Below are 23,347 nucleotides of genomic sequence, written 5' to 3' on the forward strand. Positions count from 1 at the left end.
ACATCAGAATGACCCTCCCAGAGGGACCAACAGCTCCATCTTGTTACCCGGTGACCAGGTTGCTAGGCAGCTGGTCTCCAGGTATCTTCATCAGCGCTGTCAGTATCAGGAGGCATGGTGAGAAGTGACAACTTCCTTGGACTTGACTGGGTTGGTCTTGCCCACAGCTGGGAAACACATGGGCCAAGTTAGCTTGGTTAAAGGTGCAGTTTATACTTATAGCAAACTTACAAAACAACATCAATCACATGAAATGTTGAAAACCCCAGTAAAAAAAGTCAGATTTTCTTTGCAGCCTGAGGGTAAAGTGATTTGCTTACGCTCCATTTGATCTGGTGAAGGATTGCTTTCACCCAAACACAGCCAGTAAAAAGGCTGTGATTTTCTAGTTAATTTAGCAAATAGCTTTACCAGAAAACCTTTGGGTGGTAAGAAGACAAGGATGGTTAAAAGCTTTTGTGTACCATGGATAAATACTGGATGCTGGTGGTTGTACTCCCTCTGAAAATTATTTCTCGGCCATGCTGGCTCATAAGTTTTCTTTGCTGAAATTTGGGTATGGATTTCTTGTGGAGGAATTTAACCCTAACAGTCTTCGATCCTCCAATTTTAATAGGATTTTACACACCCTGGGGTTAAAAGTGAGGATTTTTACTGGATATGTGCAGCACACTAAATGGCAAGAAGATCAAGAATGAAGGTATATGATATGAAATAAGTTACAAAAACCCCTCAATATAAACATTGTCCAAACGTGATTAAATGTAAGGCTAGTTCAGACAGAATGTCGCTGTGGTTTGAGTAATGCTGTTGGCAGTTTGACAACCTTTACGGTTGTCATGCAGTTACATGTAGCCCCTATGCCAGAGTTCAAATCTTAAATTATCCCTGCATCACCATAATTTAGGGAATCATTCACTAATTTTTTCTCCGACTATCAAAAAAGTGGGAGAGTAAAGTTAGAGTGATCACAGCCACTCAGAGCAAAGTATTTGTGACAGTCTGACATGACTTCTGACAAATTGATGACAACTCCTCAAAACAAAGTAACAAAAGAGGAGGGGAGGGAGTTGATTTTGGTGCAGAGTTGTGGCTCCTGCAGGCCGGTTGAATCATGTAGGAACCATGGTTGTATCAGCTGGACTCTCAGGGCTCCAGCTGGGTTTGGGCACAGGGACAACTGCTGACCTCTAGTCAGTCATTCAACAATTCTTCAAAGTCAAGTCTTCAGTCAGTGCTCCTCTAGGTGCCGGTCCAGCCTTCAGCCATATGTCCCTTGGGATTTCTCAACACAGGCAAAGCTTGGGCGTTAGTAGGGCATATAGCCCCTATGCATCATTGCAAGAGGGCGCTTTAGTAATTAAGAATATCAGCTGCAGTGTGATATGCATACATGTACTGGTACACCAAATACAGCTCCCTCAATAAAACTGTAAATGGTGATAAGCAAAACAAGGTTTGAACAAAATGTACCATGTCAAGTTTCCATTTGTTTTGGTCACATTCTTTGCCCCCATCTGATTTCATGTAAACATTTGCATACCAAATAAGGGTGGAGAATGAAGATGTGTGTTTCTTTGGCATTGTATAGAAGATATTATTTTCAATCAGAAATTAAGGCATTCCTCATGTTTTGAACAAGCGGGTTACTCAAAATCCACAGGAGGCACCTTCTATAGCAGGTGTTTTTTGTTGCCTATCACATCAAATTGAATCCCACAAAAAACTGTTGGGACAAGTTCAAAGCAGAGTGCCATTATTTATTCCTAGGTTATGACCTTCCCTGTCATTAAATGGTCGACTGGTCGTGATGTGCTGTCAGAGCTTTGCCCAATGCAAAACTTAAGATGCTGTTTTTGCTATTGATCCGCCCCCCCCATCGTCTGTTGGGAAGGATTTAGGATGAGATGCTATGTGGCCTAAAATCACTTCCGATCCAAACATACCACGGGAATGACGGGCATTGGTTGTATGGTTTACATGGTGTGGAGTGGAATGTGGTTTCATGTTATTCTAATCATGTTTGTGTGTCATGTTTGTCAGGGCAGGTATGGCTTGGACGTGCTTACATTATAACTGGTTGTGGTGTTAATGTGAGATTGCCTGGAAAACTGGGGACAGAGTTCACTGCAGCTGGTTTCGCATGTAGCTCTTAGGAAGCCAACTAAACTTGCTTCTGTTTATTTACAAAGAGATCGTACAATCTCCATTTACTTCATTCACAATATTACAGTCTAATTATAGCATTTAAATTTCTTGAAATCAAGGATACCAAATTATTTGCAGAAGTATTAATTAAAGTGTGCACATTCATATAGCAATGAAAAAGATGAAATCTTTTTGTTGCATGTACGTCAGAAAACAACTAATGGCTTGCAAACTTTCTGAATTGCTTATAACTTTCAGAATGTTAACATTCAATTGCCAATTTTTTACCCATGTCAGACCAAACACATAATTTTCACAATATATGTAGCCAATATTTATAAAATCCGCGGGTTTTCAGATAATTTTGTCAAGGGTTTTCTGAATATTTGGCAATAGCAGATTTTGCTTGAATTATCAAACACCGGAATGAAAAACAAAAAACTCATCCAACAAAAGAGTTCTCAGAGGTCATACATGTACATCTCATTGAGATTTTAGCTTTTTAGCCATACTGGCAGCTTTAGCTGCTTCCAGACTGATCCCTTGAAGGGTAGGATTTGTCAGTGTTGGTTAAACTCCCAACGATATGGCCAAACAATATTCCCTGGTGTTTATACAATAAATTCCAAGTCAGTTTGACATGTACTTGGGGACAGTAGACGGCCTGATCAGGGTACCACAGGGAGTTGAGAGAAAGGGAGGTCATGTCGACAGGCCAGCACTTGACAAAAGATTACTGCTTTTACTCTGCTTTCTCCCTAGTACACAAATGTCCTACCTATAGGGTGTGTGACAGCTGAAATTCAGCCGAATGCAGTGCTTTGGAATGATTGGGCAGAAATGGCATTTGCAGAATGAAAAGAAATTGTTGAGAAAGTGAAAGTTATTGAAGACCAGTTCTTCCAAAATTTCATTCATTGAGGAGGAAATAAAGCATAAAGGCTGAGAACAAATTGATAGTATTAAAATATGTACATATAGGGCCTACACGTATGTACATGTACGTTGTACATGAAAGTAAGATACATGTAATTGGAAAATTATTTGAGATTTGTGTGAGGTTATTCAACCCTTGGACAATGTGTATGATACATGGCAACTGGGTTGCAGATGTCTGGGGAGGGGGGAACAGTAATTTCTCTCTTTTAACAGATGCTTTCATTCAGCTTTGCTCTCAGTCAATATATACATGTATGGAGGAGGGTTGGGATGTTGTTTCTTGTTGGGGGATGACCAATCTGGACATTCTGATGACAAGGCCACTACCCTCTGGGGTCATCAGCCTTTGACCTTTTGGCCTAGTCATCAAGTTGTGGCCAGGGTCTTGTCTAGACAACCACTCCAGCTAATGGCTGCTGCTAATCAGGAGTTGCAATGTTTACTGAAGATGCAAACTTGAGCCAGTTGAATGAGAATTAGGAATTTGTCCTTGCCCACTTGGTAATTTTACCCCACTTTTGCTAATAATATTTGGAAAACTTCTGAATGGAGGGTATGTCTCAGTCACAATGTTACGACTTCGGTTGTTGTGAACTTGTCCAGACCTTTGGTGCAACAGGGAATATCTGACCGTGCAGATAAAATTACTGTTTTGTTGTGCCCAGTTTAAAAACCTGTCCAAACATTCGCCTTGCCCAGCAAGGAATTCATACTGCTCTTTACTCTCACAAAGTCTCACATTTGATCTCACACTTTTAGTAATTTTGTCCAAATCAGTAAGCAAACCTCTGGGTACAAACACCTTTGCATCCATATTCTTGTAAAACAAGAAAGTTAAACTGACTTAACTTAACCTGATCCTGTCAATTCAACAAGATGAGCTAATTGATGAGAAAATAAGCGTTACTTGGGGAGAGCAATGACCCCTCAGCTGGACCAAGACGGGGCACGATTTTCCGAGTAATGCAGGCTCCTTTGGTAGGAACTGCACTTTGCTGGTTCACAAACAAATGTGACATTCACGTGTTGCAATTTGCATTGTTTCTAACAACATCAGCATTCCTGACCATCAGTGGCTCTTCTCAAACAATAAAGAGTTGCCTCTGCTCCAGGGGATACTGTAAGGATCATCAATCACAAATAGGTCATGGTACATGTTGCTTTCATATACAGCTTATTGCATGATGTCATGTTCATCATTCAAGTTTGATTTCACTCCCAGTTACTCTACTTTTCCCCAAGGCCCAAAACTGCCTGAGGCATTTCTATTTTACATAAGTTTTTAATGCTTCCCTTAATTTTTTGTCCCTTTCAGATTTAGTATTGTGTAGTCACGTTGGCTGTCCTTGGTTCTTAAATACGTAGTTGTCCTCTAATAAAGTAAGAACCCCTCTAGTTTTTGTCAGTGGGAAAAGTCAAAGATTTACTCCCCCACTGTGTAATCAGTCATATAAAGCCACTTTCAAGGATTTTCCTTTCAATGAATAGATGTCTGTAGAATGGTAGGACAGGATTCAAAGTTAACAAAGACTCTTTTTGGATGCTCTCCAAAACTACAATTAATTTGAAAAGTAGGCTGTTGTCGAGTCTGGCTTAAACTTCCTGTATTGGTCATGCACGGCGTGTTGTGATGTGAAGCATAGCATTCAATTCAGACTTGTAACTGTGGTTAATTACATGTAAAAAATGTAGAGGTCATCAACGAAACTATGTCGTGAGAAAAAGAGGTTCATTGTGAAGAGAGTGCTGTGAATTATTTTGTCCTAAATTCCAAATAAATAAATCCCAAATAAGAAAATGGAAATTACTGCCTTGTTTGGAAGTTGGAACCCAACTTACATCTCATCTAACTTACATCTCATCTTGGAGATGAGCCAGGAGACAGGCGTGGCCTGTTAGATTGTACCAAGAAGAAGACAGGCACAGTAGTGATGTCTAGACAAGGTACACCTCAACACTAACAGATCAACATCAGGGAAATGCATTAAGAGTAAGTAACTGTCCTTTGGGGGAAATCCACCCCCCTCATGTCAAGCAGCAATGACTGCCACACCTGTTAAGGGCTGTAAATCTAAGGCCTATAGAATCCAGTTGTCTCCTGCATTTGGTCAGTGCGATGATGGGAGAGGGCGCTGTTTGAGCTGTTCATGATAGAACCCAAGTTTGGAGTACTTGTGGTTTAGCCATGAACTAGAATGTTGCAAAGTGCTACAGTATTGGATGTTCACCAAACCACAGACATTTGCATAATAACTTAAGTGATCATAACCATTTGTAATTAAGGAAAAAAGATAAATGCAAATTATAAATTTGTAGTACAAGATCAGAATATCTTTCTGCAAAAAATTAACCCTAAAAAGTCCTTGGATGTAAGTTTCTAGCTTTCTTGAGGCGAAAAATCACTGGACCATAAGATGAAATATGGATTGAAGCTCGCTCTATTAAAATCAATTTTCTGGCAAACTCTGTAAATATTTAACAAGGCAAGAGATCACGTAAACAATCCGGCCATGTCGTTCGGGTCTAGGCCATGATGGATCAATTTCTAGTCTCCTATGCCCTGTCGAGAAATGCCCTGATTTGAAATAGACCGGAGAGGCTCTTGCAAAGCACCAAACTGTCTTAAATCAAGTCCTTGGGGGCTTGAAAAAATACACAGAAAAGGTTTGTTGAAATTTGGCAAAAATTTAGGTTTGGAATTTGTTATTTTTTGCACAGGAAGTGAATTTAAGAGCAAGGCAGATTGATTTCATTTGACAACTTTGTGTCACTCCTTGCTTTTACATGCACATCATAAGCCCCTAAATGCCAACGTTGTTCAGTTGACCATTTACACGTGTACCTGATATTGAAGTGAAATGAGCTCTTGTTACCATGGAGTGCACCACAGAAGGCATATCTGAGCTGCATATTCTGAAAAATCTTAATTGCTTTCTGTTATCGTGCCAGTCATTACCTTTCCCCCTATTTCCAATTACACTCAGGTAATTAAATGTACACATAGTAATTAATTGGGAATCATACTGCTTGGTTTAATTGAACCAGGGGTAACACAGGAAGTGTTTCACCTTGTGACTGAGGTCATTTGAAAGTTTATTGCAGGTCGCTGCATGTGGTTTTTTTTTCAGAACCTTGGACAGTGATGGTTGAGTTGCATGTAATTCCTTCTTAAAGTGGAAGTGAACCTTGTTTTACAAAGAAGTGTGAAGATGACGAAGATAAAGATGAAGTGTGCATCTCATGTAAAGAAGAGGTCTTTGAGCAGTTGTGTTTAGTTTTCGATGAAAGTGTTTTATTGATTTGTTTCAGGACTTTGCAAGAAGCAGGTCAGGTGTAATGATAAAATTTATGTTTTGAGGATCAGACTTTTTGTAGTTTTTTGCATGATTAAAAAAAAAATAAAACCAGTGCACTACTTTGTGTTTGGTGTAATAGATGATATTGGGGCTTCGAAGAAATAGTAGGTTCCATTGTCCTTCATTGCACTGTGTTACTGTTGTAAAGGCTAACACCGCTCTAAAACTAACACTTCAGTGTTTCAAAACAAACCTAGGTGGTTCTGTTGGTTTAAGAGAGAGGCAGCCTATGGTGAGACTCTTTGTGCTGGTAAGTTAATTAGGGCGCTTTTGTTTTTGTTGCCAATTTGACCACGTTTTCTCAATTACCTTTAATTGATTGGTGGGTGGCTTTTGGAATAGAGTGGGTATCACTTTACATTCTTTGACGCAAAACAGGTGTGGAACACAGGGCAATAATTTTGAAACATAACTTTATGAAAATGAAATTAGGTCTATAAATTGCATTTACAAGGACAATTAGGGGGTTCCCAGCCTCGTGTGAGTGAATGTATTTTCCTTTAAAACTCTTATCCCTGTCAGTCCTCAATCCTTCGATACAAGTGTTATACATGTATTTGTTCATTGGCAGAGAGTTAACCCTCCTTACAAGAATAATTGCATCAGATGCCCTTGTTTGAATTTATAGTATTAACCTTTATTGTGGAAACTGGCAGGTAGCTTAGTACTTAACAGGGAGGCACATCCAATTAAATAACAGTTTATAGAATTTTTGCTTTGGGATAATTTAAATTCTGATTCAATAAAATTTACACTCCATGAAATCTACTTTACAGTATGTTAGACTAATTCTTCATTAGGATTACATGAATTTGGATTGAAGATGCATTTGATCGGTGATACGCCGCCATAATTAACTACAGAGGCTGTTTACTCATGTGGATAAGAGGACTGTCTGCATCATAGAAGAAGACAGGATTTCTCCGCAGTGGGTCACTTGCCTATCCAAGGTCTCCACCTTTTCATCTGAGATGTCCTTTGATCAAATCATCATTCTTCAAGCAGAGCTCCCACTATAATCCCCCAAATGATGAGGGACCGTTTGAAAGGGCGCCGGTGATGTACCTTGGTCTCAAGCGGTACCCATCCACATCATAAACTAGTGAGATTGTCAGGTCAACTGTTTGTCCTTTCACCCTTTTTATGTCTGGGCTCACTGTTCCAGACAATGCCCTCTTGTCTGTTGCGCATGGTAAGCACCAAAGAGGAGCGTTTTTTATTCCTCCTGGGAACCCTGTCTCATTCATTTGTTGTTTCTGCTCCTTTGGGTCATCATCCTACTGGTATCTTTTGATGAGATCCTTTGTCAGTGCTCTCGGTGGGGTATCTCGTTATGATGTGGCAAACTTTTGTCACCTTTTATGTGAAGTTGCATTGTGTGTTTATGGTAGCACTTTGTTAATTCAGCACATCACATTTATGACACTGTTTGGGGTACTACATGGACGTTTGTGCTATCTACTGTATGTTCTTCACGTGGTGAAGGGACATTTTGTGGATGAATACTGTAAAAAGTGTAAAGTTATATGATAAAAAATTGGATAGAATCCACCTGTAATCTAACTGCATGTATGACCCCATTTTGACATTTTGTTGTCAAATGTGAAGCATTCATTTCAAAGCTGTCCCCCATATCCATTTATGAGTTTTAAATTAAAAACAGTGATGGCTTTTTATGCTTTTTGCAAATGTTTGATAAATTCTGCATTATGTCTTAATTTGTATTAGTTTGTAAGCACACAGTTTGATTAATATGCCAGGAGTTTCAGCCTGTAACTGTGCCCTGTCTTTCTGTGGTGATGGAAAGGGATTCTGTGTTCATATTCTGTGGGGAGAGAGCTAAACCCAAGAATAGAATGGCCTTGCAATATTTACTTGTGTCTCTCGATCCCTTGCCATGGATGATTGACAAAAATCAATATGGCTGCCTTGTTTAGTTTCCTCTTGGCTTGAATACCCAGTGAATACCCGCTCCTCTGTAGGATTTCCTATATTGATCAATGCACCCTGGGACTTTTTGGCAAACTTGAGGGATTAGTCTTTGTTGCCCAGCGTTGTCAGATCAATGGGGAGATAGTTGGCTGTATTGAGTGATAGATAATGGGGGTATTGGTGACTTTACGTCGGTATTGTTGGGGAATTTTGTTGCATTTTGAAAAGTTTATGCTGCAGGTCCCTTTCTTTGTGCATGAGTCAGATAGATCAATGGTGGTGTGTTTTGCCAGCATCAGTAAGGCAAGCAAATGCATATAAAACAGAACTGACGTAGAGCAAGTTTTGATCATTATCATTTCTGCTGCTGACTAAAAAACCTGAATATTGCCAGAGGCTTGCAGGGGGAGAGTACAGATTGTCAAGGATTTGGTGAAATTGAAAACTGATCCTTTAAAAGTCACATCAGAATCAAATTCATGGCAAAGCTTTGTTCTTCCCAAACAAAAGTTTTGCTAGGCCTACACATACATGTACTTTTGTCAGATTGTTTCAGGTGTGTTACAAAATTTTTCTCCCTTTAATTAACATGATTAGGGCTGCCTGCTTGTAAGAGTACTGAGAGAAGACTTGTTGGACTCAGAGAAGCTTGATATTACTTTTGTAAACTATTTCATACTTGTATACAAAACCAGGGTATTGTATTACAAAGTATAACATTGTTTCAAATTGTAACAAATCCACTTCCAGTTTTATAGTACCCTGTTCATGTTTTGCTGTGTTAATTAGGACTTACTCTTAACCATAGAGACATTCCGTAATATGCGCTGTATAAGAACTGACTACAATAATAATAATTCTTATTACCGAAAATGGGTCACTTGGGATACATTCCCATAGGAACGTGCACAAACTTTTTCAAACTTTACCGTCCCATAATTCAATATTCCCTAATCTGATCTTAACCAAACTTTGCATGTTTTCCTTTCAGACCCTAATCTATCATCTCGCAAAATGTGGACATTAAAAATTTTCCTGCTTTTGGTAGTTGGAGCATTAGGGAGACATTGAAATGTCTCCCTAATGACCGATGTCTCCCTAATGTTGAAAAATTTATCACAAAATGTCATTTGGAAATATTCTTCTTATTATTAGTAACCATTATTATTAACCACTTCTAACTGTAAAACCCTTTCATTTCTTGTTCGTTTTTTGTCCCTTTTCATACAAGGATTTTTTGGTTGCTACAGTTGATACATTTTACTACTCTGCACTCCATACTCAACAACTAAGTAGTTTTTGAGATATTACATGGTATGGAAACGAGGTAAAAAGTTTTTAAAGTTCCTTGGTAGTGTCAGTTCCCACTCTAGGAGCAATTAAAGTCACAGCAAGAGTATTGTAATACAATTTTTCTGGACTGTCCTTTAAGCGCTCTCAATCACATCTTAACGAGCTTGCATTCTGACATGCACCTCTCCAGATGCAGTGGGTGTTGATACCTAACCTAGTTAGCCTGTTACCCTAGCCCATTTATACCCCACAGGATTGCCACTTGAACCTTGATAATTGTCCTTTGAGTCCCACTTTGTCACCCTTGTTTGGATTACACCCCATGCCACAATGTCAGGGCAAGGGGGGGATATTAAAAGCTTTGCAATTTCTTGAAGTCTTGGATCTGTTACAATTTCTCCTGCCCAGACAGAATTGACTTGAGCCTGTGTCAGCATTCATGGCTTCTTGGCCTTTTCACCCCTGGATAAAGACTGTTTGGTGTTTCAGAAGATCAGGCCCCAGGAAACTTTAATTTGATGGAATGTTGCCTTTATGGACCTGCTAGGTTTCAGTTGGGCAACAAAAACTAGGTTTTTTGTAGGACTATTACTCCTTGAAATGTACACCTGTTGGGTTTGACATGAGGGCATAATGAATTGAAATGGTGTATAAGTTGTGAAAGAAATCCCCCAAGTAATGGTGGAAATATGATTGTGCTCATTGTTTAGTGTATTTAGTTTCAAGGGGAGAAATTTCACTCAACATCTCAAATGAAGAACTAGATTATTTAGAGTGATAGTTACTCTTGTGTTAGGTTGAAGAATATTAAACTAGAATTCAAGAAAGAAAATCTATTCGAGAGTAAATTCTTTGAAAAAATGTCCGTAGAGTCATTGGGAATGTCAACATATTGGTCAGACATCAGCCCCTCCCCAAAAGTCTTCATCTCTGGTGAGTGCGTGCATCGATTTCAGGCATGCTTGTCAATCCTTTTTCTTTGCGAGAGCTGCAACAGCACTGTTGCCGCATTGCCTTAACATTTTTGTGGGCAGCTCAATCTTTTACTCAGGGTGATAGATCCTGACGAGATCGAGGTTGAATGTAAAGTTGTTTGTTGTCAGCTTACACAATACACAAAACAAAGCTGGTCTAGTCCCCTGACTTGAAAATGTGTGTCTGAAATTGTCTGTAAAATCCAACCCTGGAGGAAAAAAATAAAAGCCACGTAGCTGCATCCATTCTTAAACATCAGTCCCACCAGAGACAAACTATTTTGGGGGGGGGGCCTAATCATATTGGTTTGAAAAATCAAAAATGTTCCAAGGTTACCCAAGCTTCTAATTTCTGTTGTATCAAAATCCCAGGTGGTGGGCTGCTAACACTTGTCAATAGTCTGAAATGATGTGAAATTTGTGAATTTCCATTACCTGTGCTCAGTTTGAAATGAAATTTATTTCAGTTTGTGGTACTGAGATTTCAGTGAACAGTGAAATTAGCTTCTCCTGTTCTCTCTTCTTGGTCTGTTTTACTACCTCTCTCATTCTATTTGTTTGTCTGTTTATTGTTTATTCAGCAAATAGCTCACTGGGAATTCTCTGAGAAAATATCCTGTGTTTCTCACAGGCCATTTAGTTGTGCAAAACATTCAGATTAGCTGGCTGTTTGTCTTGTATCGATCTTGAAGGAGCAGTCACTAAAAATTCACAAACACTCTCAGCCCGCTAGACAAATACAGGCCCAGGAAGCACCAAACCTTAAGCATGCCAAAAACAAGCAGGATCAGTCCTGCCTCAGTGTATGACATTCTCATCTTTGGTCTGGTCACAAAAAACAAGTAGTGTCAGAATGCAGTTTCTGGAGTCCAAGTACTAGAGCCAATATTGACATGGTGTGCGTCATCCAATCCTATAGGTATGTAGTCTCATACCTCTGCTGAGCTGTACTAATGGTGCTTTGGTATGTTGAATGTTGTCATTAACAAGGGGTTGCAGAGTGTAAATGTTGTACAACTGAAGTCTATTTGAAATGTGCATCCAAGCTTAAAGGTCTGACCTAGTGATGTTTGACTTGTGTTGTAGTGTACAAATGGCTCTCCATGAATTGCTGTGTATTCATACACATTTGTGGGCTTACATGTCTGCAGGCCACTTCATTTATTGTAGTCTGTTGAAGGCAATCCTACATCAGTGACCAAAGTTACAAGTCCACTTTTTTTCAGAAATGAGGTGGCCCTTAGTCAGGGCATGGAGGGTTCCCCTGGGTACTGATAATGATAGGTGTGAGGTGATCAAACAAATTTTTCGAGGGCCTAACACAAAGGCGAGTATTTTCAAAAAGGCGTCAAATAAATTGTCTAATAGTACAGTTACTCCAAAGTTCCCCTTTAAAATAAATAGATCTTGTATTCTCTGTCCATTTTTACCGTTCTTAATGATTTAAACTGATCAATATCAAAATGTCTAAGTTCGTGTACTTTTTCCTTCCGTCTTTGTCTAACTGTGACGTAAAATTCAACAAAAAAGCCTGAGGTGGTCACTAAAATCAGTGAGGTGGGCCATTTCATACTTGAATAGGCAGGGGAAACCCTGCCCTTAGTTATATAAGAGGGGAACTTCAACTTGGCAAGGTACATGCATGTGTACTTGACTACAAATTCATGTATTTGGTGTCTTTGTGCTTTATGTGTAGTTTATCTGTTCTATTTTCACTTTGGTTATCGATCCAATTTCGGCTGTCATTACTTTAGTTTCACTGTTGCTGTTTTCTCTTTTGAAAAAACAACAGGAACCAGAACAAGCTGATTTGTGTATCACATTTGATATAAAAATATGGTCTTTTTATTCGAAGAGGTTGAAATAGTACAGACTTAAGAACAGATTTTTAATTGAGTTTTATGGACGTGTTATTAAAGAGAAAACAAATCCCCTCCTTGAACATCCCTTGAGAGTTCACTCTGACTCGTGCATGTCCCTTTAAGTTAGTAGGTCAATGAAAACTGATTTTTAAGCTGTATGTGGTTTAAGGATTAACTCCAAAAATAAAACATTCCTAGGGGGTTAATGGTGCTATGCTCTCAACACTATGCTTGTGGGTGGGCATCTCGTATGTCAGGAGCCAAATGCCATAGTCTTGGCAAATAAGAAAGGTTTTCATTTTGTTGAAATAGCAAATTTCTTTTTCCGGTTGAGGGAATGGAAACTAGTTCATCTTATTGTCCCTGCTACAATACAGTGGAGACATCAAAGTAAATTGTCATGTCTTTACATTTTGTTGAGGAGACAAAATTATCAAATTAATGGTAATTTAAGCAGAATTTGTAAAACCTTTTATTTCAACACAACTTTTCAGAGGGAACATATTTTGTAGAAAGAGAAAAAATGGAGAAGTTTGAAATGACGAATGAAATTGAGACTATGTGCCTTCAAAGGTATTTGTGAAGCAAACCAAAAATACACTGTACATCCATTTTTGTGAATGGAATGCCTCGCTTGGCAGTTTCTGGTATTGTGAAATAGCGCCCTCTATATGCACATGTATGCACAATTAATTATTTTAGGCAGAGTAGAATGTATGCTCATAGGAATGCAGTGACAGTTAAACTGAACTGCGCCCTCTAGGTTGTGTTGGGTGGAATGTTCAGTTTGTGCCCTTGTAGGCCAGGACTGTACAGGGAATGAGAAAAACTTCACAAATGTAACAAACGATGCTTCCTTTCTCCTTGTTTGTGATTTCATTTGCTGGCCATACAGAATTAGCTGTGGGGAAAGGAGGAGTGGAGGGCATGCTCCCCTGAATAAGAGAAATAACTTTTTTAAAAACAATTTTCTCCTCTGTCTCCTAATTACTCTTCCAACAGAATGTAAAACCACCAAAAGCCTCAGCCCTCGGAGAAGCCATAAAAAGTTGCATTAAAAAAAGTCCAAAATTTTTGACCCCCTATAAACAGTCTTCCAAAAGATTGGGTCTGGATCCGCCCAGTACCAGCATTCTCTATTTATATGCAACTTCTACAGCGAACAAAAACTGATAATTGGCTCTCATTTAAACCAAAACTAACATGTAGATGTTCCAACAATGGTAATGATCATGTTGAGATTCATGCATGTACTCGTATGTGCACAGGCTCCCGCATCATAGATGTGGGGACACACACTCGACATTTCACCTATTTTGTGGGGACTGAAAACGTTGTGGAGACTCGGAAATGTCCCCACAACTCGGTTCAAATTTCCCTGACAAAAGAACTTGTCCCCTGAATGCAGAGAATGCCTACCCACACACTCAAGCAATAGAGCTCACACCCGAGCAAGCCGTTTTTGGTCTTGTCCCTTATATCTGTGCACTGAATTGTTAACTGTTCAATGGGATGGTTTCAGACTTGCATAAAATGCCACATTTACACACATTTCAATTTATTCATCAGAGTAGACAGGTAATAATTTGTCAGGAAATTTCATTCAATTTCTTCACTGATGCCCTTAATTCAAAAATGAAAAGTTAACTTTCCTTTAATTTTCAATATGGCTAACTCAAGAATAAAGTCCTTGACATTTTTGGCTGACTTTCAAAAGTGAGCTTTAGCATTTCATGTGTGGGAATGACAATTGCCTTTTCACAGACACACAGTTGTCACTTTTTTTCTTTACAGTCCTCCATCTTTTTAAAATGTCAATCACTTTCATGAGATGGCGGACTGGGAGGGCTGAGGAAGTTAGCCAGTGAGACTAAGCATGAACCTGCCTGTCCCAGTTGAGGCTTGTTACTTTGATCTGCTACTGCACATTTTTCACTTTCCAACAGTGTCCAACAATACCTCTGTCTAATATCCCATCGGTTCCAACACCTCAAGAGTACCAGCCTGGAGCCAGGATCAAGCTTAAAATAACAAAGAAAGCAACCCACTGAACTTTCACAAAAATGGAAATAAAGAAAAAATGGTTTATAGAATGCAGGTATTGAAGGTTTATGCCAAGTTGCCAAGGATTACCACTGTGCCGTAGTTACAAGTCCCTGGGATTACAAAAAGAAATCCACCTTGGATGCTGTCAATAGAACTTGGAACTTGGCCACAGATGCATATTGTCCTCTAGAAAAATCTATCTGCCATTTTTCAGTATGGAATGGAACAAGTGGGTATCCAATGTCAATAACTCTACCCCTCCTACAGTGTCCCTGATACTTGCTGTTGTCAGAATTTCTGGTCAACAGAAGTTTAGTTTTCCTCTGAAAATAAAGTTGTTTTATTTTTGTGTGAAGTACGCATTCCTCCCCAGTCAGAAGACCTTACAGATTGGTTGAAACAATCCGTCCTTCATAGCACAGATATCAAATAGTTTGAGCACCCCTTTTTAGATGAATGGTACAGTCCCCAGTTGGATTTGCACTCTGAGCAGTCAACTTTTATCCCCATTGTGTCAATAGCTGATCCTGAACTTGCCATGGAAGCTTACTCAGCCTCATCAGCCCGGAATAGTAACTCAGTACGTGCAGGATTTATACAGTCATTACCATGGAAAACCCGGCATGTTTGAAATATCTTTGGAAGTTAACCGGCTTTCACAAGACTCCTCAGCAGTTACCATTTGAGGATAGAATATCAGATTCTTGGCTGAACCCTCCCCCTCTGCAATGGAGGATATAAAATGTGAGACGGTGGCAATCTATCGACAGAGACTTGGCCCGAGGAGGATCCATGTTTTGATCTTGGCCGTTGCCTGCCTCAGTGTAGTATTTTCTCTGGTCGTTCTTATCAAATGTATGTTTGTATTTGCCTTTTTCCCCTCTCCTACATGGTCAATTTGCTTTTAAACATTGCGTAGGGAAGATTCTGTAAATATAAATCAAATCTGTGTGACGGGACTACGGGGGTGTGAAGATCAAACAGCCTTAGAAGGGACTTGGTGTTGTCCATTTGTAAAAGTTGTTTATGTAGAAAGAGAAAAAAAAATGTTAAAGAATTAAGTTGAACCTAAGGCCTGACATCAACACTATGTTGTCTTGTCTTTTGGAGTAAAACCTTGTGAGATTGAAACCAAAGAATTACAGTTTTTCTTCTCAAAGCAGGAGGCTCAAATGTAAGATTTCTTTCAATTAGTTTCATATCAGTTAACTTATATCAATATGGAGAGTTCGCTGATCCCAACCCCACAGACATTTTTTGTAAGAAACCTCCTTGAATCGTTCAAACTCCTCCAATGTGTAGAATTTAATAGCATGATGTTTTATACACTCGGAACATTGGGGGAACGTCAAGTCCCATGTGAAGAAATATTACTCAGATCTGCCTTCCTTGATCTTCTGAAACCCTTCAAAAACCTTCTGGAGCATTTGAGGATCTGAGAGGTTAGGGTCAAATGTTAAAGCACAGAATAATATCCTTCAAAAGATGGTATCATTAAGTGATTTAGAGCATGTTGACTTTGATTGGTGTTGGGAGTGTTTGTTTCTAATTCTTTTCAATATTTTATTTTCCTGATTTATGCTCTGAATGGGTGCACATTACCAATAGATAATTGAGTGGAAGACCTGCCACAGCATTATATTTACAGAGATGATACGGAAATCATGTGTGAAGAAGTAAGAGTGGTATGGTAGAGTGTTCATTTGCATGTAACGTTTCCATGTACCAATATGTTTTTTATAGGAATTCCATTGTTAATAATGATTTATCTTCTTTTCTTTTTGCTGCAGATGTCCCTTACGTAACAAGAGAGCCAATTTCTGAAGGTGAGTAATGTACTTAAGTAATTAAGCTCTCTCAGCCTTTTTGTCCAACTTCCTAAATTTCTGCTAAAAGTGCAAAAACCATATTGTGTAAATATCTTTGTTCTTCATGATTTTTTCTTTCACAAAAATCTGTTTTGTCAAAACTCACATTTTCATGAGTGTTTTAATCAAAGAAAATTAGTTGACTGTATACTTTTGACATAAATTCTCTGTCAACCCTTTGTTGAGAAAAGTTGGTCAGATTTGATTGATGTATGTAGGTTGAAGATATTTGCTGTGATTTTTTAAAATCTGTCTTGCTCCAAATTCTCATCTTTTTGATAAATGGAGGAACAGTTTAAACACATCGCTGCAATTTTCCTTCGAACCCTGATGAAATGAACATTAACAAAGTTATGCTGCACTTTGCAGATCAAAATCTGATCCCATGATTAGTTCCCACAGTCAAACATTTCAACTTTGGAATCTTAACTTCACTGGACTTTAGTCTCTACTCGAGGACGTTCCTTGCGTGCATTTGGCAAAGAGCTCACTGTCTACTTATAGAGATATTGTTCACTGTCAACCATGACAATGGTTCCATGGGTCATATTGTGGACAAAACGACACCAGAAATGTGCCCTGAGACATGGTCTTTACCCCCCCCCAAAAAAAAATTTGATTAATTGAGACACAGACAGAGGTTTCATTAAATCCTGGCATTCCAAACTGAATAACAAAAGTATTCATGACTTGGTCATTGCAATGTAAAAGATATTGATTCAACCGTTACGACACATTCCTTCAAAGACTTCAAAATTAATAATTAAATATCAGGAATGTTTCGAGGTAACAGGTTACCAGTCCTTGCCTATTTTTGTGCATTTGTATAACAAATGCCGGTCATGACGTTAAGGTGACAGGTTGTCTACATTTTAAAGTTCAACTGCAAGTTCATGCTCTTTACATACATGTATTTACATAGTGTACATTATTCATAACATATCAGATCTCAGCTTGAATTTCAGGGTAAAATATCTTGTCAACAGGGCTTGAGAGCTCAAGAAATCTTCAAGATATATAGTAACAAGACCAGTGATTTATTGGTGATGGGCATTGGAATGATTTGCAGTGCTTTGTGAGGAATCAAGCAGTACATGTATATCTAAATTAAGTGACACAAAATTCACGAGACCTTTTCTCTTAAATTATTGGATTTAGGTAATTCCAGAAATTAGAGGTCCAAAAGTGAATTTCTGTGCCCCTGTTACATCTAACCTTTGTTAATATGACATGGAAACATTATCACTGGAACTGATTTCAAATGTTACTATTGGTTAGGCCGGTAATTTGCATTAATTTATCACTTTTGGAAATTAGAAAATGTGTTCCGAACTTACGAAATCTTATGTCAGATGTAACATGGACACACAAAAAATGGACCCCTAATTTATGGAATTACCCACTTGCAAGCACAGTTTATGCAAAACAGTCACTTTTTGCATTTTTTGAAAAAAAAAAGATTGGGAAAGAATTCAACTCTTGCCTCATCCACAGGCACAGTTTCTTTTTGGGGGGCCATCATTGGATAAATTTATGTAGGCTTTTCTCTCTTTCCCAGAGGTGAATTTTCACTTGTCCAACCAAAATTTCCTGCAAATAGCCTTTGGCTTGTGACGTAGTATGTTCACCTCCAAACAATACACCTGCACCAATAATGCCCTAGAATCAACACAATTTGAGTGATTCGACCTGGAAAAACCAGGCTTCTGCACATCAACGCAGCCCAGGGCCATCACACCAACAACTCTTGGTGGCCAAAATCATTTTGTCTGACTGAAATCAAGTCCAAAGTTCTCTGTGAAATAACCTGACAGATGGTGGTAACTGGAAAAAGATGTACATGTAGTTGACATGTACACAGCATCTGTGTTAAGTCACTGTAAATATCATTGCTTACCTTGGGCTCTTTGAAAAGGGCTTTGTTCAATGTACAGACTTAATTCATATTTTCAAACTTTTAAAACCCAATTGTTTTCATTATGAACTTAAAACTTGTACTACATGGACATGTACGTGGCTTTCGACATTTTCACAACCTTGCATTGGAAGGAGCCACACAAAAAGTGCATTTTCTAAGCAAAGGTGTATCAAGACCTACTTCATAATGTGCCAATACCAGTAACTTTCTCTTCTAAAACTTGTTAGGAAAGTGTTAGAAAAGCTCCCTGTGGTGATAGCCAACCCAAAGAAAAGAAAATAGTTTTTCCCAAGTTGAATAAAAGCCAGGTTTTGCCAATCCAGTTTGTTCATGAAAACGGCCTCCCACCCGACCGTGAAAAAATTGGGAAAATCAGTTAAGTCAATACTCGAGGTACAATATGCAAGTCGATTGGAGTCCTTTTGACAAAATGACCTCGGACAAAAAAGGTGACAGAAGGAAAAGAAATGGAAATCTGCCAAGATCTGTTCCCAATGCCGATGTCTTAAGTTCTCCGCCCATTTCAGGAACTTGTGGTTGAAAAAATCAACTGAAAGACAGATTTTGAGAAAAATTTAGCCCGATTTAGGATCCATTGAAATTAAAGGTTATTTGGCACACCTGATTTGAGTCCTATAGCCTGCTGTTTTTCAAGCGTTTTGGGGCAGAAATAATCCAGGTATTTTGGCATTGACCTGGGCACCAGTCACAAAAAGTGCTCGACTGCTTTAAACCCTCAGCAATTGTGCTGATCATAAAGGGACTTTTTCGGAGTCTGCCATTTCTCTTGCTTAATTGCCCTGTGCACGGTGTGTCAAGTGGACAATATTCAGGGTCATATGAATCTCACACAGACATTTGCAGATTTATATCCGTGAAAACTTGGGCATGAGCGTAATTCACAAATGTAGAAACAAAGCAAAGAAACTACTGAAAATCCAGTCATTTGATGGAAAGTTACTCGGAACTCACCAACCAGTAACAGGTGACATCAGTGTACATGCCTGTACAAGTCTTTCATAAACACAGTGTACAGCACCACATGAATGTACCATATTAGCCCTAAATCACGTGTTTGTAGTTTTTGGACATCTTGGAAGGTTCTAAAGTTTTTGGTTTTTAATGAATTAATGATGGCAACCGTTAATATATCCTTTGCAAGTGACCAGTTTTGTCGAAGACTCTGACCTATTTCTCATCCGACCCATATGCACTCTAGAAAGTTCAGCTATTGATGTGTTTTGGTTCAACATATGCCCAACCCCAATTACACGTCCGTCTCTGAAAGCATGAACTTTTACCTACCAAAACAACAAAATGGAATACTCGTTACTGCCAGTGTGATGGGAGAATAAAAATCACTTCAGATCCTGTCGTGCATTTCATGCTTTTCCAACTTCCCTCAGGGTGTTACACAAGGTTGGTGTACATTCAGTTTAATGGAGAATTAATTCTGAAGTTGATCCAAACAAGATTTGTTGTGTTTCCCTGCCTCGGAAGTTTGTGTCAAAGACCGATGTATTGCGGTCGTAATCTACTGTTCAGAAGATGAGAAAAAAGTTTAGTTGCAGGTTTTCAGCCTTTGTTCCTTGCAAAGTTCAACATTTCCTCCCCTGTTACTTGTCTGAATTTAAATATCCAACTATCAGTTACTAAGTAAATTGTGCATTTGAGGACTTGTTCACCCATTGAAACTATTTCATACTCAGCTGAGGTTGGAAGATATTTTAAGAGCCACCATTTTGGGCTTTCCTATTTCAGAATTTTCAAAAGAAACTCTGAGTCTGCTGTATTGTGCTGTTTATGGTCGACCTGCATTTGACCTGACTAAGTAACTTATTCCTAAAAAAACGCACAGTTTTTCGAAACCTCTTTGGTTTTCATGTAAAAGATTATTTTTCATGCAATTTTTTTCCTTGAACAAATGGAATAACTCTAATTATACACATACTTGTAGTTGATAGTTGCCATGTACATGTCGCTGATTTGCCTGTGTGCAGTCCACATTCAGCACAATCTACCTGTATGGGACTTCAGATCCAACCCAGGCTGCATAGTGTATTGTTTTCCTGTCTGCACATTACTCAGTGTGTTTTATTTAGAAATGATCTTTCTTGGGATTTTCTCTCATGCTTACATTACTGGACATTTCTGCAGAGAGTCAAGCCAGTCTTGTTGCTGAATCACCATGGATACTGTTGAACAATCCCTGAATAAGCCAGTTTGGTTTTTCAACAGCGCCTGCTCAGTATGAGGCTTTTCTGGAACAGCTACATTGCTCACGTGATATTCTGTCTCATCAGCACAGCCGTATGCTGACTCATGCATGATTTGTTCCCAAAAGACTGTGGTTTGGCTCATCACATTTGAAATTCATAATACCTAAAGATATTGTATATAAAGCTTTAATGTTTTATTGCTCTTTGTTTCAATTCCATGAAGATCTTACAAATTGCAATTCCCAAATGAGTTTAAGGCAGGCCCTTCTGCTTTGAACCTTTGTGTATCTCAATTCCTTTGAGTAATTTGCACTTTCCGGATCATCTTTTCAATCAGCATTGACTCACATATTCTGTACTTTTGTAGGCCCCTGTGCAACCATCCTCTGTGCCTATGGGTCGATATGCCGAGAGACATTGGATCAGGAAGCAGAATGCTTCTGTCCTGAAGAATGTCCCAACACCTTCTCTCCAGTTTGTGGTACAGATGGAGTGACCTACAACAATGAATGCTATTTGAAATCATCGTCGTGTCGATTAAGGACGAGGATTACAGCTGCCTCGTCTGGGCCTTGTGGTAAGTATCAACATAACTAGATATTCATTCATTACTGGTAAAGGACACCATAACCTTTTTTGAACTGCAAGCCTCATGTGTCACCAGGTAAATTATTCTGCAAGTTTCTAAGCAAACTGGTCTTTGATTTTGTAAACATTGTCACAGTCACAGGTTTAACATTCTTAGAATTACATGTAGGTGGTTTGTAATTGTTTCTTCAATCTACTTTTTGTATACATTGTTCTAAGACGATTGGTTATGGTAAGCTTTCTGCTCTATCAATTAGCAGGTCTGAGGTTCATCTCTCTTCAGTTCCCTCTTATTCATTTCTCTCTTTGAGTACTGTTGTTGTCCAGCACTGTCAAACCACAAGTTGATTTGCTTTGATATGGCGTTTGATTCCAATTGAAAAGAGTGCAGTTCATGGGGTTTACCCTATTTATAACCTTGTGTTCTTGGAGGATGAAGAGGTTTGCTGTACATACCAGCTGATCTGGTGGTGTTAGATTCCAGATTCCCCATGGAAGTGTTTGATTTCAGTCAGAGCAGATGCCCTTTTTAGGGAGAACTTGTGAAGTATAAAAGAGTTGCAATATGACCTCTAATCGTGAAATTGGTCATATGTTTAACATCTGGCATGAACACTGAGCTGCCAACACCAATTTGTCTTGCATCTAGTAGTCAATTTGATTGACGTCTATGGAGGTTAAACTTCCATCTGAGTTATACTACCTCTTGGCCTTTAGTAGATAACTTCATATTATTTTGACAGTGTGGAAATGAGCCAGGTTAATTCCCCTACCCGTTGAACTTGGTGTCGTAAATAAAGAAATTTGGAAAATTGCTGTGGCTAAGGTCAGGAACTAAATCAAGAAAATTACTTTGGCTGCTCAAGGTTTCTTTTGAGTTTTGGACAGAAGTAAATCGGACGAGAAAATAGCTACAACTACAAAGGTGGGGATGGATGGGAATAATGTACATGTACATGTACAGTGTACATGTTGGGCTACATGTACTGTACTTATTGTTACTGTTAGTTCCAACGTGACTGAGACAGCTGGGGATTCTGAAATTACATTGTGTTTCCTGCTTAAACTTCAGAGTAAACTGCTTATAATTTATAATGAACTTTTGTTTTATTGCTATCATAAATTTACTCCCATGTTTCCAAAATGAACAGTTAACCTCGCTTTCAGTTCAACATACATGTATTCAAAATGGCCAATTCTAATGAATCTAGGCCAATTATTTTCACAAGGGCTCAATGCCCCTTGAAAGACTGGGCCTTGGAGGGTGGGGAATTGTGATAGGGGATAGCTAAAACATCACAGGTGCAGTTTTCTTCGAGAAGAATAGCAAATGTATAATGGCAACAGTGACCTGAAAATCTTTGTTCGAAACAGCATAGTGCACCGTATGGGTTGAACTGCAGACCTAGTTTTTTCCTCACGTTCTGTAAAGTTGGAGGTCTTCTGCCTTGTGGCATACCTTGCTGCTAAAGCTTGCAGATGAACTCTCTGATACATTAAGGGTGACTAAAAGAGATCATGACCTCTATCTTGATAGAGTTGATGGTTCCCTTCATCATAAGTTCCCTGTATCCCATCCTGACTGTGGCATCATACTACGAATGAAATTGGAAATTCTTGCCACCTGAGTGTGTAATGTTTGGAAGAAACTTTTTGGGTTGGGTATCACTTGAAACTTGGAGTTTAAGGTGATTTTGTGGGCAAGTTTCATCTACAAAAGAAATGCCTTGAGGAAGGTTAACTCCAGGTCAAATTGAGCCTCGAGAAAATCCTTACTAGTACATGTATATCTGAAAGGATTTAGCCTCTAAGTGTTAATGGAGTTCAAAATTGCTTGGATATATATCCATTTGTCCGAAGGTCGGCCAGCACACCTCTCCAGAGGGGAAATTCTAGACTGAGGAAACTATGATTGTCAACGTTGTGGAACTCTGCACGCATACAGGCTTACAGCTCTGTTTAGTATTGTACATAAAGCATGTTTAAAAAAAAACCTGGAATACATGAATTGATATACCCTATCCAACACATGTACTATGGACAACCAAAATGCATGTGTTGTGCAACCTACTTTATTCTCTCCACTGTCACCCTGGTTTCCTCTAGGCCCCAAAGTTTAAGGCTCTTCTATTATGTGAAGAGGGGTGGTCAAATACACTAAGCACTAATTGAGGGACTGTCAGATTAAATTATTTTCTGGTGGC

The 23,347-nt window shown here is 38.9% G+C and overlaps 1 protein-coding gene across 5 annotated transcripts in view; it reads left to right on the forward strand.

Moving 5' to 3' along the window:
- LOC110984564 (agrin-like) overlaps positions 1-23,347 on the forward strand; it is a 74,738-nt gene that overhangs the window by 17,540 nt on the left and 33,851 nt on the right. For 3 of the 5 annotated variants that reach the window (XM_022244876.2, XM_087147141.1, XM_087147140.1), the window contains exons 2-3: positions 16,341-16,376; positions 20,923-21,132. In XM_022244876.2, the coding sequence (XP_022100568.2) occupies positions 16,341-16,376; positions 20,923-21,132 (246 nt within the window). Of the gene's footprint in view, positions 1-15,059; positions 15,406-16,340; positions 16,377-20,922; positions 21,133-23,347 lie in introns of those variants that run through there. The other 2 variants (XM_022244878.2, XM_087147142.1) reach the window with 1 other exon arrangement.

Source organism: Acanthaster planci, linkage group LG16, assembly GCF_054643075.1.
Source record: "Acanthaster planci isolate LZ-2023a linkage group LG16, COTS_SCS, whole genome shotgun sequence".
Taxonomy (NCBI): Eukaryota; Metazoa; Echinodermata; class Asteroidea; order Valvatida; family Acanthasteridae; genus Acanthaster; species Acanthaster planci.